Consider the following 17734-nt stretch of genomic DNA (forward strand, 5'->3'; position numbering starts at 1 on the left):
CATGCACCCTATAGACAATTTAGTGTAACGCATCTAGGATGAAATACACAGACGTGGAGAAAACTGTTTATAGTTATATTCGGTGGTTTACGGTTTTAGCTTTCTAAACGAGCTCTACTTGAAAATATTTTCTGCAGAACCATCAAAAGCTCAAATGTTTGCACCAGAGAATGATCCGATGACAAAAATCCTAAAATGCCTGTCATAACTACATCATTTGCCCTTTTGTTTTTTTGATGGCAGGATGAGAAGGTGGTGTTCTTTCATTTATCTCACAATAAATTCACATATGTAAAAACGTTTGATCACTTTGGGTGCAATATAATTTTTTGCACTTAATCATTGCCTTTTTTTGTTGGATAAAAAAGCAGCTGGAAAACAGACAAGGTCAGTGAAAGGACTTTTTTTTTTTTTTTTTACTCTAGCCGCTGACAGATGAAATTAGAAGCCTCTCAATTCTAAGATCTTGCAAAAGGTGTTCATTTTAAACTCCCCCCTGGCAATAGCCAACATAAAGGTTTGCAAAATATTGCATTTTGGCATAATCACTTCATAAAAGGGGATTGCTGACATTGTTGCTCTTTAATCACATTTTCTTGCCATCAGTGTTAAAGCTTCTTTAATACATTTCTCTGACATTTAAATTCCAATTATAGTTTGACTCTCTGATGGCGTCACAAGTCAGCATTCACAAAAATGAAAATGGATCTACTTCTGCAGTGAACTGCAAAGGTTTAGAGAAAAATGCTGAACAAGGTTATATAAAAACTCTCTGTATGTAAGCATAGTTTTTCAGCACCTAATTACAGAAACACAAAGAATCGAGTCCAAATAACATCAAGATGGCAGTCTTAATTATTATACCACGTTACTAACTTGCTTTAAGTGGTCAGAACAACAGTAATGATTAATAGTTTACAATTTAAGGCCCCGACTCAGTGGTAATGTGCAACACACATTGTAATGCATACTGCTACTGCCTGCCAGCCTACATATCAGCAATGATAAATGAAGCATGTCACACAGTCTACATAAACTACACATAAGCTCTGTCTGCCATCTCAACAACAAATCATACAATTACAAAATCCCTTGGAAAAAAAAGCATGTACCATTTTTCACCATAATTACATTGATATATAATATTTGATCCAAAGTAATGAATTTATTGTTCTATAAGGGGAAGCCAGTGTTCCAACTAAGCATTTTTAGTCCCCATGCTGAGCACTAGCTAGGCTTAAAATAAAAAAAAATAAAAAAAATGGACTGACTACAGACCATTATTCTATTTTGAGCTAAATTAACATTGACAATAGAAATTGACCCTAGATTATTCGCAAAGTATTCAGTTTAACCCTTTTAATCAGCAATATTCAAATAGAATACAATGGAGAAAATTCACTACCTTTAAATAGTAGATATGACTCAATAGAAGGAAAAAAAATAAACTTGAACATAGAAATCTTAATAAATTGTTAAAAAGTACATGCCAAGATGATCAATTCAATATAGCAACACTGCCTATAGATTAAGGGTACAAATTATTTCGCTTAACAGTTACAGAATTTTGAAAACTCAATTATAACAATACTTTTCTGAACCCAACATGGGAAAAGTGATGACTCTTACTGCATACTTTTTTCATGATCAAGTGTCGTAGTGAATATCCTTTTGGATTTTATAAATCTTTCATGCATACTTATATATGGTTCTAGTACACAGTATTGTATCTGTGTAAGTGCTTTAATAATAGTCATCCGCAAAAGATTAATATGCCTGTCACCTAATTTTAAAGTGGACACCATGCAGTAACTCTGCCTACAAATGTCTCTCAGATAAATGGGGAAATGCAAGTAACCAGGCATGTTGCCTTACTCTCAAGTCAAATATTTAGTGTATTATGTCTTGATGCATTTTCTGAGCTCAGTAAATGTATACAGATGTCCATCACATCTCCGAAAATCACCTAAAAGATCTTTTCCTAAAGAAGAAGGAAGCACTAAGGATGCATGTCAGCTCATGACAGGCCAGCATTAATGTCCATCGTGAGGAGGAGAGGAGGCTGCAGTGGGCTCAGGAGGAGGATCTGAGTTGATCTGATCAAAGATGAAGCCATAAAGACTGACATCAGGCCTCTGACTCTGACTGTTCTTCACCACCACATGAAAATATTGCTTCAGAAGACCATATAGTTTCCCTAAATAAAAAGAAATAAAGAAAGAAATTAAGCACATGAAAATAAGAGAATAATGTATTTTGCACAAAACCCATTAAAAAAAATATATATAATAAATTCCCTAGACAAATGTATTAAATGAACAAATGCATTAATGGTTTACATAACACTATGATAAGTTATTAATAATTGCACATCACAATAATTTTTTTTTTTTTAATATCTATATCACAATCTTTTTTTATATAAGTATGCCATTATTTTTGTTGTTGCTGTTGTTACTGTACCACATGGCGGCTAATGGAGACATCTCGACATTCATTTCTGAGTATGAATCATTTCAACTACTCAGCAAAAATGTATACTAGACAATGAAACACCACAGAAGCTCAGGTGCTTTATGGAATTTATATGTAAAAAGTGTCAGAAAAATTATTATAAAAGTAAATTTTTAAGTTGGTTGCGAGTGTGCCCATAATAAAACAGTATATGGATTATTCTTAAGCTTCATTCATCTGTATAATTATGACACTTTTCTAATGAAGGTAAAGTAGAATCTGAACAATCTGTACATGTTTTTATCTGGATGAAAAAAAAAAACTAAATAAAGAAAAAATAATTATTTTCAGAAAGCTTTTCCTGGTATCGGACGAGCAGGTCTGTATTTAAATGGCTGCCAAGACAAACGATGTATTCTTACCCACTGTGACATGTTTATCTGTTAGAAACTTGTGCAGATCATGAACGTCCCTCATGAGACCAGAGTCCCCGAATGTGAAATAGGCCACATCTCTGCCGGCCTCTGCCGCCGCCATTAACTGCAGCAAGGCTGAGGTGGGGGAGAGGAAAAAATTTAATAAAAGAACGTCACATGTCATCAAACTGTATTATGATTCACAAACCAATCAATGCTAATGCACCATATGCTGGGGTGGACTAGCTAAACATTCATATGCAACTGCTTAACTTAATAACATTTATTATTTAGAGGTCTCCAAAGAATAAGAGGTACATTTTATGGATAGTTCACACAAACGTATGATTATTGCACACATACATTACTTAAGAAATAATAATAAAAAAAACTGGCTTTCATTTTTGTCCCAAGCTCTTAGCTTTAGAAAATATGAGTGACAGGTCCTTTTTTAAAGGTAAATAATCCATTGCTAACATTCCTTATTAAGATATTCAATCTTAGTCACCCAGCATCAAACAGTCTGAGAATACTTTAAATATTTTAAGAGGCTTGATACAGCATGTTGATTAATGAATAACATGCTAATGAGAGCTGCTGCTTACAACAAGTAATCCGTAATACCGCCTTCCCCCAACATGGAAATACTCGAGTATAAATAGCTAAAATGGTAGTGTAAAAATAACTATATTCAGCTCCACTGCTAATCTTGCTGGCTAAAAAGCCAAAGCTTTGAGAAATTAGAATATAAAAAAATAGAAACTAATTTTCAAAGGTGATGATAATTTTCACTTAAATATCTTCTCGAAACCAGATTCATTCAAATGACGTTCTCTTGTACAATTTTGGTTCTCGTAGATGAGACTTAAGACTAAATGGATAAATTTAGGGACAAGGCTGAACCATCAATCAGACTTTTAAGTGATATAAACATGTGTTATACTTGAGGCAGCCCTCATTTACTCGTGAAGCTGATCAATAAAATGAGAGTTGTAATTATCTCTTAACTAGATAAATAGATGAGCGGTGAGTGTAAGAAAGTAATTGGATTAGATAAAACGGACGAAAGCTTCGTTTTAATCTCTTGTTTATGGAAACACACTTGACACACATTCAGCGCATGACAGGAATATTTTCCTGAGCAGAAGAGCTCTCAAAATTGTTCAGCTCTAAATAGGATATTGATGTTTTAAAGAGTTCTAATTAACTGAGTTTAGACGCTGATTGGACATTTTCAGTAAATACTGACATTCTGAAGATTATAAAAAAGACGTTAATAAGTACTTAGGACAGCCCCTGCAGTCACACATCACACCTTATTCACTGGTGAGGTTATTAGCATTAAACACGAGGTGATTACTTTTTATTCATCTCTCCCTAATTGATGAAGTTTAGAGTGGAAAACAGATGTTTCATTATGTCACATGCCCTGAGCAATCAGCTGCTCTACCTTTGAGTCGTGTGTCTCCTCCGAATGCACCACATCCCCAGTTTCCTGTGGCAATGGCTGAGAGGTTCTGGGGTTTAACGCTGTGCCGCACAAACCCACAGTACGCCTGACAGAAAAAGATACACACATGCACACACTAAATAGTAAGTAGCGATAACCCTCTGGGAAAGTTACCATGGGTCTATGCCAAAGAGGGTGTACAGATAACCCTGGAGCATGAACACATAAAACAGCAGGATATTAACAGAATGTGTAAGTTGCCATAACCATTGCCATCATGAAGGGCATTTAGTATCTGTTGATCACACAGAGCATACAAGATGATAGACATGGAACTGTTGGACTGGAGAATTTGGATTTGCACACAGAGCTTGCTACTGACCTTGTTGAGTTCCCTTGTGAATTTCTCAGGGTAGAACTGCTCCATGTAGTTTCTGTACTTCAGCGCATCCACTGCTACAATCTCTGTACACCTTCTCTGCCACTCATCCCTTAACAGGAGGAAAGAACATTATGATCCAACACAACAAATGGCTACTATGGAACAATTTCTAGGGCAACGGTGGACTAATAATAAATTCACACACATGGCTATTTAGAAGTCCAGTTAAGTAAAAAGCTGCAGTACCAAGCTGCATTTAACAGGAGAGACATAATATGAAACACAATGGAATGTTCTCTATTTCAGATAGAAACATTCTTTGTGCAAATCAATATGGATTAAAAATGTTGTACATTTTTTTTTTTTATGTGGGGTAAGTGAAGTAGAAAACCCAGTATCATAATCTGCCTGTCCGGGGCTCCTGGAATTACAATTACACAGAAGAAGAGGCCACTCTAAAATTGAGTCTTTTATTCTGTTCCTGTTTTAATACCTTAACAATTCATGTTTCATAGGGGGCTGAAGTGTGAGATGTAAAACGGCATAATTATAATCAAATTAAATCTGGCTTCTTTTAAAGAAAAACTTCAAATCTCGGGTATGATTTGTGATCTTTAAATGTTCTACAAAATACCTCCACCTGAAGCAAACATTGATTCTGATACTTTAAATCTAACTTGCATTTGACCAACATGACAGTATTCAGTTATTCAGCAATATACAGTTATCTATGCCTTTGATACATTATCCTGTTTGTCACTATTAATAAATGACGATGATGAACGTGCTAAAATCAGGGGGGAAAAGAATAGTTGTTTTAAAAAGAAATTGTTATTAGTATAAGAGTTAAAAGCACAGCATTCAAGAAGGCTTATTTTCTCTATTATACCTTGGTGTCTCATCTTTGTGATTAGCCTTCCATTTGTAGCTCTCTGCATAGCCGGAATACTTACTGTACTGCTCTGTGCCTGCACACAAAGAAAACAAAAATAACATAAAATAAATGCCAGCATCTAACATCAGGTAGAGGATTCATTTAAATACATGTGCTTTATATCGAACAATCAGGTAAAATCGCTTATTTCAGCATACAAAGCAGTCCCCCCACAAGTACTGGTGTCATTCCGAAGTGCTAATATCCTGGAGTACCATTTATTAGAAATAATATTTACACTGCTTCAGAAGCTAATTTTTTTTTTTAGGTCTGTTCAGGTCTGTTATTACAGAGAACTGCACTAGAGCATGTCCTTCACTACCACTTATTAGGGATTGCCACTTTTCAACAAAATCTGACTAAAGCCTAGTAGGATAACCCCATCATTTGTAGAAAACTACTTTTCTGTCCGAGTAAACTACATTGATTATCAAATGAATCATAGGTGTAGCACAATTAAAGGATACCAAGGCTGTAATCCCCAACCCTTGATAAACAGATTGAAGATAGAGGTCTGACAAAGAGTGACCCTAATAAAATCCTTGAAAAACACAAAAACTACATGTACACCGCTTGAACCCACCGCTGTAGCCAGGCCGGTGTACAAATATTTAATCCACTTGAGCTCAGCCCAACATAAAACCAATTCATCAGTCATGACCAAAGAAAAAAAGCTTAATCAGGTAAAGCAAATTTATTTATACCATATACCATTTGTCTGGTTCCTCTCAAGGTTTCTTGCTTATGCCATCCCTCTGAGTTTTTCCCTTTCCATAGTCGCCATCGACTTGCTCATGCTTTTGTCGACCCCAGAGGGTTAAACTGCGCATTGTGAAATGTGCGCATCATGGCGGATTTTGGTGCTGATTTGAGACTTTGCGCATCAGTAAAACTAAAAAAAAATGTTTAGTGATTAAAATAATTTTTCGGTGGACCTTATTTATTTATTTTATATCTGAGAAAAGAAAGGACGTCATGAATAAACGTATGTTGTGCTGAAGGTTTTAATTTCGGGCCATTTTTTTATTTATTTATTAATTATATTTTTAATAAAAATGGTCTAACATATGCGCGCTGCATTAATCGCGCGTTCATAAAAACGTGTGACGTTATAATGAATTTGTTTGAATTTTGGCATGCCCAATATAAATATAATATAAGAAGTGGAAAATACAGATAATTGTGTAAAAATGTAATGAGTGAAAGTAAAAAGTTGTCCAAAAAATTAATAGTAAAGAAAAGTAATGATACCAGACAAATCTACTGCTACTTCGTTACTTCCCACCTCTGCCGTATAGGCAAACAACAACATTAGGGTAGTAATTGGCCTCCACTCTATCAGGCTACAATTGCCCAACTATATTCTACAAACTGCCCAACTATATTTACTCGTCTTTACAGGATTGAAATATTTTCAGGCGTTAACATTTGTTCCAAACACCACATGACAAATAGACCTTTCTTAGTAGTCTTCCAGTCAGCTGAATCTGAGTGAGTGGGAGATGGTATGGGCGGATGAGGAATGGCTGGATCTATCAGTGCACACCTCCGTATAACAGAAGCCAGCCACTTCACATGCCGGCAAGCAGGACATGCAAGGCTATATACAATCTCTCCCACTTCCCATTCTCCACCACAGAAATCATTTATCTTTTACATTTGGTATGGTTTCAGAAGCTGCTCAAGTAACAAGGTTTATCAGGTGGATAGGTCTTAAAGTCAAGCTTTCTCTCGATCACCAATATTATTTCTTAAAGTAAGACAGATTAAATCTCAAGAGGATCATAAAGACTAACGCAGAAAATCTAAAATCTAAACTAAGACAATTGTCATATGTTGAGATTTTTTAAAGACGCAAAAAAAACCCAAAAAATGTATCTGACATATAAAACAGATGTACAAGGTGCAAGACAGTAGTTTACACATTAGCCTGGGTCAATTATTCCAAGGTACTGCTGTGGAAAAACCAATCACTAAAGACACATATACAGAATGCAGTTTTAAGCATATTAAAAGATAAGTCAGACAGCAAGCAATGCCATTCAACAGTTGTGTATACTATTGTCAGTATAACGGGATTATTGCTGGACAAATTACTAACTTGGGGACACTGGACAAACAGATTGTTCTAGGTTTTTTTTTTTTTTTTTTTTTTTGTAGTGTCTCAGCAAAAAGAAACAAGAGGAACAAAAAAAACCCTAATCTTTATAACAATTTGTTATATTTGCAAATAATTTTTAAACATCACAGTGGTGCAACACACCTCAATGGTTTCAGTTTAGCACACGTTTTTAAGCCCCGAGATCTGCTGCACTAAACACATCGGTTTGAATGAAATCTAGCTACAGGAGACCTTTCTGATCAAGAACACAAAAGCCAAACCCTTTTTAACCAGAACACCACAAATCAAAACCGAAATGCTGACAAACAACTTGCCAAAGGCACTAATACGATGTGCTAATTTAGAGGTTAATCATAATCTTGTTTGTTTCTACTGTTAATTTGCTAGCAAACTAGCTTATTGTAATTTATTACATCATGCGCTCTACAACTTTTTTTTCTGGGCAGCATTTTGGATTTTTGAATAAATGTAACATTTATCCTATACATATACTTTTGAACGTGAGAAAAGGAGTTAAAAATGAACCATAACCACATAACTTAATATCCATAGTTATGGCATGAACAAATGTTACAAAATGTGAACTACACGGAAATTTAGATGTATTCTTTGTGCCACCCCTCGCCAGATGTTGCTCAGAATATTACTAGCTAGACATGGCAGGGTCTGTCTTACTCTCACACACCCACAGCAGGAGCAGGCTCATGGTTTTGGTGCGAGAGATTGATGTGTTTAGGATGCAGGTTGCAGGACAATAACTCATGACCTGGGCTTCTCTTTAGAGCTAAAGCTCAGTGAAGGAGAAGTCTCTACAGACTGGGGAGGGTGTGTGTAGTGTGTGGACTCAACACAAAGAGTTGGAGGGTGAAAAATAGGGCAATTCGGGCAGAGGAGAAATGAGAAATAACAGGGGAGCCTGGAGTGAATCAATGTAATGGATTTACGTTCAAATTGGATGGAGAGGGGAATGGACGAGGAATGAATGAAACTCAATGAATGTATAGGCCTCAGTGAGCAACGGCAAATAACTTGCTACAAAAAAAATTACAGATGGTCAACTCAATTTATATAGAGAGAGGTGTGCTGAAAACTAGATGGTATTATGGGATAAACTGAGTATGAACGTTTCTTATATAAATATTCATTAATTGTTACATTATGATGCTAGAATAGGCTGAAACGTCAGTTTGAAGAAGTATTTACCTCTTGTGTTTAATTTAAATAATTATGGGGCGCATATCAGACTATTAAACAATTCAGATGAGAAAAAAGGCTTAGTCCACTGAGAACAGCAAGAAGAAGCAGGTGTCTACTAAGACAAAGGGGAGCAAAAGGAAGATGAAAAGTCAAAAATGTCTTTACCTGTAATAATAAGGCACTCGTTGGACTCTAAAGCCTCAGTAAAGAGACGTGAGACAATTAGCTCTGGGTTGATGAGAAAGCGAATCTCCTCTTGGACCAACCCATGACCTGTTACCCCTCCACCTACCATCCTGTTAGCAAAGTCCACCTGCAGATGAAACACATGTCAAATGACAACATTAACAAAGATCATCAGCCACTTGTTGCTTAGGTCAGAGTTTACATTTCTCAGTCACGAATCACTTACAAATCAGCCATTTCAAAGATGGGCCAAATTACAAACGGCTTTCTATTTGTTTTCTTGCATCGTGCAGAACTTCATTTGAAATAGAAAGTTTGCACTTGATCATAAAAATAAATAAATAAAACATTGCAGCATGACCAGCCATTAAGAAAAAATATAACTCTGCATCTTCACTACAGAGCTTTTGTCCTGCCATCAAACTAATGCATCAGCTTTTTTATTAATGCTTTGTTTAAAAAGTTTCAGGATCTGATTTATGAAACAACAGTGATATGAATGCAAATGATGTATCCGCACAGCTGAAGCTGATACAAGTTATTGCAAGATCACCTATTTACATCGTCATACATACCAGACAACCCAGTTTACCCTCAGTTATCTGCTTTACATGAGACATGCACTGATTTCTGCAAGTTGTGGATGTAAGCCAATAAAAAGAAGCCTTCAGTAAAGAACAGTTCTCAAAGACATAAGGAAGTAAATTGACCAGGGAGAGCATGATGCCATTTTCAAGATTGTAAAGATATTCATCAAAATATTAGATATAAAATTAAAATAATTATAATAATGCGATTCGTTTCAGCAACTAAAAAAAAATGCTGTATTAAATCAATACAATTATGAAATGATGTAATAAACTCAGTAAGTAATTGAATAGTCTGGGTGTGCCCATTCTAGACTCTGCATCTCGGTACAGTCTGGTGCCAAATGCCTTTTCTTTTTCAACTTAACAATCCAGATTTGCTGATTCACATTCACATTTTGTGATGGTTATATGGGTTATTAACTTTCTGGTTAATCTGATTATATAGGTTTACTTATATTTTATTCAGTTGCTATTGTTTGTAGTACACAACTTGCTATACTAGCTTAAATATTAATAAAACTGGAGATATATTGATTATTTTTACCATATATTTTAAAAACAATAGATGCAACTCTCTTCCTAACTATACATAAAACTTTTTTAAAAAGTGATAAATTCAGAAGCTTTTGATTTTACAAATAAATTCGACTATATGCATTTTTGTTTAAGCCTCCGACTTTCATGAGCATTATTAGGTGATCAGTAAATGTCAGAAAGACAAAACAAATACAATTAGCAAAGACATGGATAGAATTTGTTGGCTGCGATGTTCGAGAGAAAAGTGCTATTACTAATCCTTCATTTAAGTCTGAGGTGCCTGGAGTCTGCTGCTGTGTGGAGCTGTTGTGCAGTAATAGGGGGTCAGATTGTTGTCTATTCTTACTGATCAGGTTACTCAGTTTAAGGGTCAGGATTCTGAAACTCTTTTCAGCACTACTGACAGACTGTCAGCTCATGACAAGCTTCTGTAAATATCCATCAATCTGGCCTGCAGGACCTCAGACCTCCCCAGTGGGATCTCCCAGGGTTGCTCATGTGTGTGCATCAGCTGTCAGCATATGCTCCACATGGACAGAGAAGAGGGGAGAATGGGTGAGCTGGCATGACAAAAAGTTGACACTCTGGCTGCAGTGATGTCAAGATACTAAAGCCAAAGTGGGGCATGGGGTGCCAATACAATAACTGCAGTAAATGACTTAGTGCATTTAAATGGGATCAGAAACACACAGCACCAAAAAGCTAATTTTAGAAGCAGCAACACATCCATATTCATAATTACAACTTAATGGTTTGTTATGGTTTGTTATGGGTACAACTAAATGAACCCATAACAATACATAGTCATGAATAAGAATAAGCTACAAGGTACAATATGAAAGTGAATCTTTATAATAGCAGGTAAAAACCAGTCACCAAAATACAACACTGTTATTACTTTTTAGCTGTGCAATAACATTACCTGTGTGCAATATTACATGCAACATGTGCAATATCACCTGCAAAACTTGCAATACCACCTGTGTGAAATACTACCTGCAATGCGTACTTTTTTCTTCCCTTATTGTATTTATACATTGTACTGTGTATATACTGTATATAATAGTATGTGTATATTCTTTTTATATATTTGCATTTATCTTTATTTCTTTCCTTTGCTGCTGTAACAAAGAAATTTCCCCACTGTGGGACGAATAAAGGTATCTTATCTTAATGCATTTTTAAAACAAACTCCAAAGCTCTAGTGTCAATATTTTTTACAGATGGGCAAAAACAGATTAAGATCAAGTCTGGACATAAACGGCATTTGTGGCGAGTCCTAACTCAATATAACAATTGTAAAATATTAAATTAATACCATAACATTTGTGACCTGAACTGATCTAACCATTAGATTTGTGAGCTAGAGTAAAAACAAAGCTTTTGCATATTTCTTTGTATCGGGGGGAATATGTTAAAATGTTTTGAAAACTTAGTATTAGGGCATTTGTTTTGGCAGCCAAAAAAAAATCTATCAATAAGTTGCCTGGAAAAAAAAAAATACAAATCAAATAAATACATAAATAAATAATAATATAAAAAAAAAATACTGCATCTTTGTTCGTATGCCACAAAATCTCTAGTAAAGTGTTTTATTAGCGAATATAAACGAGCAGATACTACAACCTTTATTATTGTTTTCAGTATGGGTAAATGTGTAGTCAATATTATCCATGATAGTCCCCCGTTATGGTCCTGTTTAAGTAAGACATTCCTACTTTTTAAATACGGCTTATTTGATTTGATTTGGGAAAATGAATAATGTATGTATGCAGAGAAATGTTCACCTGCAGCATGCCGTATCCCTGATCCTCAATCGTCCCCTCACAAGAGATATGAAGTCGTGTGAGCCGGGTAGACAAGCTGAGAGAAAAGAAAATGACAAGAACACAGTCTTAAATGCAAAACACACTAGATCTCTGGCAACTTTACCCAACAAAAGAGAGCTGAGGTAAACATTTGAAGGATAGGGCAGATGAGTTTTGGTTTGAAGTATTTGTTTAAATATGTTTGTCTTAATATCATGTGGAAATTATTTTGGGTCTTAGTAGAAGTATTGAGTGGAAATATAACAGTTAATCTGCTCTGCCCTTAAAGTAAAAAACAATTTTTTTTTCTAATTTTAGTATTTAATTAAAAAATACTACCAGTATTTTAAGTTTGTTATGAAAACAAAAAGTTAAACAGACCAGATAAACAGACCAGTAGTTAGTCAAAATCCAGCTGCTACTTTTGCCTTTTAATTGATTTTCATTGGGATTTTTTTCTCTCCTTATGTATCACTCTGCAATACTGTTTTACACGCATCTTGTGCTCATGTGTTAATCTTTTTCTAACTTTATTTTTTATTCCCCTTTCATCCCTGTGTTGCATGCAAAGGAAGCCACTGCAAATAAAACTATCCTTAATAAATAAATAATTGATCACAGACAAATTTTTGTAAATCTTACTTTAAAATTAATACTTGCTTCAATTTGTACATTTTTCAAGATGTTGAATATATAAAGCAACTACAGACACTGTTAGGCTTAGGAGATTAAATACTGAGCATACATTTCAATAAATGATGGTACAAAGTTTTTTGTGTGATTAACTTTGAAATATATTAAATCTTTTTCCAGTTTGATTAGTAATGGAAGCTACAAAACTGCAGCTCAGGTCTTAATGTATTTCTGAGCAAAAGCATTTCAGTGGTCTGAGATTTTAATAAGCTTAAACGACAGGCAGATCAACCTTATCTGCTTATAAAGTAGATTTTTACTTCCTGCTCTCTCACTCAGTTTCCAGACTGCACTGCCTGGGGAAGCAATTGGCCTGAGAGTCTACACAGTGCCACGCTTCATTTATCAAGCGAGCTGTGGGTTTAAAGGCATGATCTCTCTCAGTGGATGGCACAAGATATGCGAGGCTCTTAAACTGGTTCACATGTAAAATAATCAAAATTTCCTTTTTTTTTTTTTCTATTTGTGGGTCAAAACACCCATTTTACATTTTCTTACACCACATACATTTGTATTAATATTTGAAAGTACCTTTCCCATTTAGGAAAACTGTTCAGGCCTTGTCTTGTAAATGTCACGAGACCTGTGGGTCCTGAAAGGGGAAACAATATGTGCCTAAGTGCAAGCATGAATAATGTGAAAACGTACAGATAATTTGCTTAAGGTCTGAATGCCATGCTTACTTTCAGTGGTGACTCTTCTGAAATAGCACAGAATAGTTTTGAGTTTTTCAATCTTCTTGTGAGAGGATCCTTCAAACAATCTGCAAACAAAAGAAAACAAAACATGCTATTAAAAAGAAAATAGAACAAAAGAAATGAGTGGCATCTTGGTTATCATGGAACAGGACATCCACAGTGTTTCGTACACATACACACGTGACCAAACTCAATGCCGCTTGCTCATGGAATGCATGTCCCTTCAGTCGGGACAATAATCACGAGGCTGCTGTCCTTAGGCTAAACGGTATAGTTGTGTAACACTGCACCAAAAAAAAAAAACACAGAGGAACACAACCGCCTTCTCTTAAAAGCCATTAAGGAGCTACTGGTCCACTTTAAACGTCTGGAATAGCCAGAGTTATGGTCTTCCTTTATGGCTTTCTGTATTTAGAACAGCACAGTCTTCCAGCTAATCATGCACTAGCTTTTATCACATCTGATAGTAAAAAATGAAAAGGCTTTATAGATTAAAAAAAATTTTAAACCTTAAAAAAAAATACAAATTTTATTAAAATGAATTTTCTAATACAACTAAACTGAAATCTTCAGAGAGAAAAAGAAAATACTGCATGGAATCTTTTCTTTGTAGAAAATTCATCTATTAATTAAATTCAAATTCATTTTAGTACCTGACTCATGAGACAAACAGCTTTCAGTGCAGAATAGCTGCTGATATATAAAAAATAAAAATATCATTGCTTAAATACACAAAAGCAGTGTATGATTAGTCTATGATTAACTGTATTTAGCAACATTTTTAAAAATTGTCAAACTACAAACCCTGGAGCTAAGAGGCAGCGGTGGTTCATACTGCACTACAGTGACATCCTAATACTGTTCTGATCCAAAAAACTTTCAAAAAGACCAGTTTGGCTTAAGTAATGTAACTACATCCCTAAAAGATCACCACATGGCCTAAAATGTTGAATGCTGCACAAAAGACAAATGACCTCTCTTCATCTGTGTCCCTTTGGGTGTCCCTAAATAGATGGGGGTGGGGGGTGGGCCTGTACCGGCAATGCCAATATTTAGCATAATATAACTACATTTCTGAGTGCCAATCTATCCATCATGTCACAGTAGGGGGAAAAAAAAAAAGAAAAAAAAACACAAACAGGTCTGCCAAATAAGCAATCTCTAGATTGCCCAGTGCTCGACTGAGGTGCAGCATGAGCAAATAAGTGAACTGATGGACAGTTATTCAATTAGAGTGGGCTGCACCATAACGATCTGCATGTCCGGAATCTCTACCGTCTTTGGAAAACCCGTTTCTCATAGGCTGGCTTTTGCCAGAGAGCAGAATAAAGAGGCTGATGTACTGGCTAAAGTCTGTGTCCCTTTGCTGCGCTCATCTAAATAAGCCATCTGACTTAATGCTGCAATCACTCAGGCAATCACAATCCAACCCACTTTAGCCCTCTTTAGCCAGGGGAGATAAAACCCAAAAGAAAGAAATGACTAAAATGGGAATGTAGGGTGGTGCAGCAGCATCTGGCTTTGTGCATGTGCAGTGTCTTGAAAATATTTAAAGCAATATGCTTGATGGTTTTCTGTTTCGGTCTGTGCAAAATGAATATCGCTCTTCACTATACAGTATGTTTTATTTACACATAGACCAGTGATATGCATCAGGACAGGAATTATAAAGGTATTATACTAACTGTAAACCAAAGGTGGTTTATTAGATTTTAAGAGAAACTGGATACTGTCTAGCAAGAAATGTGCAAGCACTGCTGGTATCTAATGATATCCTAACAACGTTTTAACCCATGTGAATTCAATAAGCCATAATATTATTGTGAACAGACACCCTAAATATAATCTCCTGCTAAATGTGTATTAAAAAAAAAAAAAAAAAAAGGTATATAAAGAAAAAGAAGCCAAATTGGTAGAACCATCTGCAAAAGTAAAACTGTTGTTCCTATAAATGTAGTAAAATATATATATATATATAGCGAAGAAATCAGACTAAAAATATGTGGACAGTTTCATAGGGAAATACAGTAAAATAGCAGATAAAATATATGGCCAAAAGTATGTGGATCACAACCAGAAGAGCTTTTAGAACCTTCCTATCCAAAACATGGAAAATATGGAGCACCTATTAATAACATCCAACAAAACCACTTTTCCTTTGATTTTGAAATCTGGCTATAGGGATTTGCCCTTTCAGCCACAAAACCATTAGTGAGGTCAGGCATTTCCAATTCATCTCACCAGTTTTCAATGGGGTTGAGGTCAGGGCTCTTGAATGAAGGTCACTTGAACACTTCCAAGCCAGCCTTAGTAAACCAAGTCTTCATGGAGCTCACTTTATGCACAGATGCACTTCCACGGTGGATCAGGTTTGGGCTGGACCCCTTAGTCCTTGTGAAGTGAGGTACATAGTAGTCAAATGTAGACATTCATGTTCCTCCAACTTTGGAGCTAAAGTTTAGAGAAGGCCCACATTCGGGGATATGGTCAAGTGTCCACATACTTTTGGCTATATAGTGTAGATTTCTTGTGCACTATAGAGGACTCTGAGACACATCATTTATTCTTTAAAGACCTGAAATTTTAAAAGGTGATTTAATATATAGGTGCAACATGAGACAGAAAAGAAAAATTCCTACTACAAAAAAGACTCAAAGACACTCAGACATAACGGTGAGTTTTTCTTATGAGACATGGCTATAAATTAATACACTGAGCCAACAAAATAAGACAGTTTGATTTTATGGCATTTTTATGGTGGTTGTGTTTATCAAGTGGCTTGACTTATCTTCTTTACTGATTATTTTTATTCAAACTTCTATTTTATTAGATGTGCACTGTATTTTAAATCTGGTGTGAAGCTGTAAAATGTGAAGTGTTCCTGTTAAACAAATGAACTGAAAGCACAGTAGTTTAATGGAACTACTGGAATAAGATAGTATCAGAACACAGGCTGATACTCAAGATGTCATTACCAGTATCAATATCAGATTAAAAAGTGGTATATTTAGGTCATGAGAAACTTCTCACAGCCAAGAATAAATATTATAGACAATTTAGGTTTTCCAGAAATGCATTTGATTTTATTCTGCACAATATGCTGCATGGGAAAGGCAAAATTATATTACACATGTGTCACTTTAAGTGAATTCTCAACGCAAATAGATTTTCCTCCGTTCCTGCCTAAAGGCAATATATTAATTATACCGTTCACACAACATATGAAGCAGCAGGCTTAAATTACAAAATTAGTTCAATATTAAGTAGTGGCGAAAAGCCCTTGCAATATCGAAAAATAATGCTGCCCCGTAAATCACTTAGTTACACTTCTTTAAATGCACTGAAATACACAAAGAAGCGGACCGCAAAGTGGTTATGAAATTGTATATTGAGGTAAATTGTGAGTGCAAGTTTCTGTGATGAGAAACCATGAAATGTGAAATCAATATCTGTACCTTCCAATATATAAGATCTTTCAAGAGCAGTGATACCTTGAGTAATGATAAGAAATGGTGAGTTACCTGTAGAAATTAATCTCAGGGTAGTTGTAGTACTCAGACTTGCGTGAGTTGCGCCTGGGGAATGTACAGAAAAAGGCGTTGGCCAGCAAGCAGGCAATTTGTTCCTGGGACAGAGTCAGGGACTGATTCATGTTCTGCTTAAGCAGGGGGATTGGCTGCAAAAAATGGGAATGAGAAGAGGGGAGTTAATTAGTTTGGTTAACTGACCAAACAGGACGGCAGAATTACATTAAGCAAACGGCCAGGAGGTGCACCATGCTGAATTTCACTATAAGCCAGCGGCAGGCATCAAGTGCTATTCATCTTCCCTGAACAGACTTAAAGACCCTCTTAAGGCCAACACATGTGACTAATCAATAGTAGCATTAATAACAAGTACATAAAACGTATTTCTTAAATCTATATATATACTTTATTTTTCTCATAGCCAAACTGAGCTGCCTTTCTACTGTATAGTATAAAAGCAGAGCAGGAAATAGGAGATAATCAAAATTTATGCATGAAAATGATTTACTACAGCAAGTTGGGATGGTTTCATAATTTGTTACATATAATCTATAACGTAACAGGAGCTAATGTCAAAGCCAATGTCAACATACAAGAAGAAATACAGAGCATAATACTGAGCCTTCGCTGAAACCTCTGAAACGGAAAGTGCCGCTGTTCTTGATATGTACAGTGGGTACGGAAAGTATTCAGACCCCCTTAAATTTTTCACTCTTTGTTATAGTGCAGCCATTTGCTAA

The 17734-nt window shown here is 35.5% G+C and overlaps 1 protein-coding gene across 1 annotated transcript in view; it reads right to left on the reverse strand.

Annotated features, from left to right (window-relative positions):
- Positions 1 to 567: 567 nt before the first annotated feature.
- The window catches only part of parga (poly (ADP-ribose) glycohydrolase a), a 28992-nt gene continuing 11825 nt past the window's right edge, over positions 568 to 17734 (reverse strand). Inside the window, exons 9-18 of the mRNA XM_083539413.1 lie at positions 16989 to 17143; positions 13453 to 13532; positions 13301 to 13361; positions 12056 to 12131; positions 9121 to 9268; positions 5592 to 5670; positions 4703 to 4811; positions 4321 to 4426; positions 2877 to 3005; positions 568 to 2197 (exon numbers count right to left, since the gene is read on the reverse strand). Of these exons, the coding sequence (XP_083395539.1) occupies positions 2034 to 2197; positions 2877 to 3005; positions 4321 to 4426; positions 4703 to 4811; positions 5592 to 5670; positions 9121 to 9268; positions 12056 to 12131; positions 13301 to 13361; positions 13453 to 13532; positions 16989 to 17143 (1107 nt within the window). The 3' untranslated portion in view covers positions 568 to 2033. The remainder of the gene's footprint in view (positions 2198 to 2876; positions 3006 to 4320; positions 4427 to 4702; positions 4812 to 5591; positions 5671 to 9120; positions 9269 to 12055; positions 12132 to 13300; positions 13362 to 13452; positions 13533 to 16988; positions 17144 to 17734) is intronic.

The sequence above is a fragment of the Silurus aristotelis genome (assembly GCF_946808225.1).
Source record: "Silurus aristotelis genome assembly, chromosome: 4".
In the NCBI taxonomy this organism is placed as follows: Eukaryota; Metazoa; Chordata; class Actinopteri; order Siluriformes; family Siluridae; genus Silurus; species Silurus aristotelis.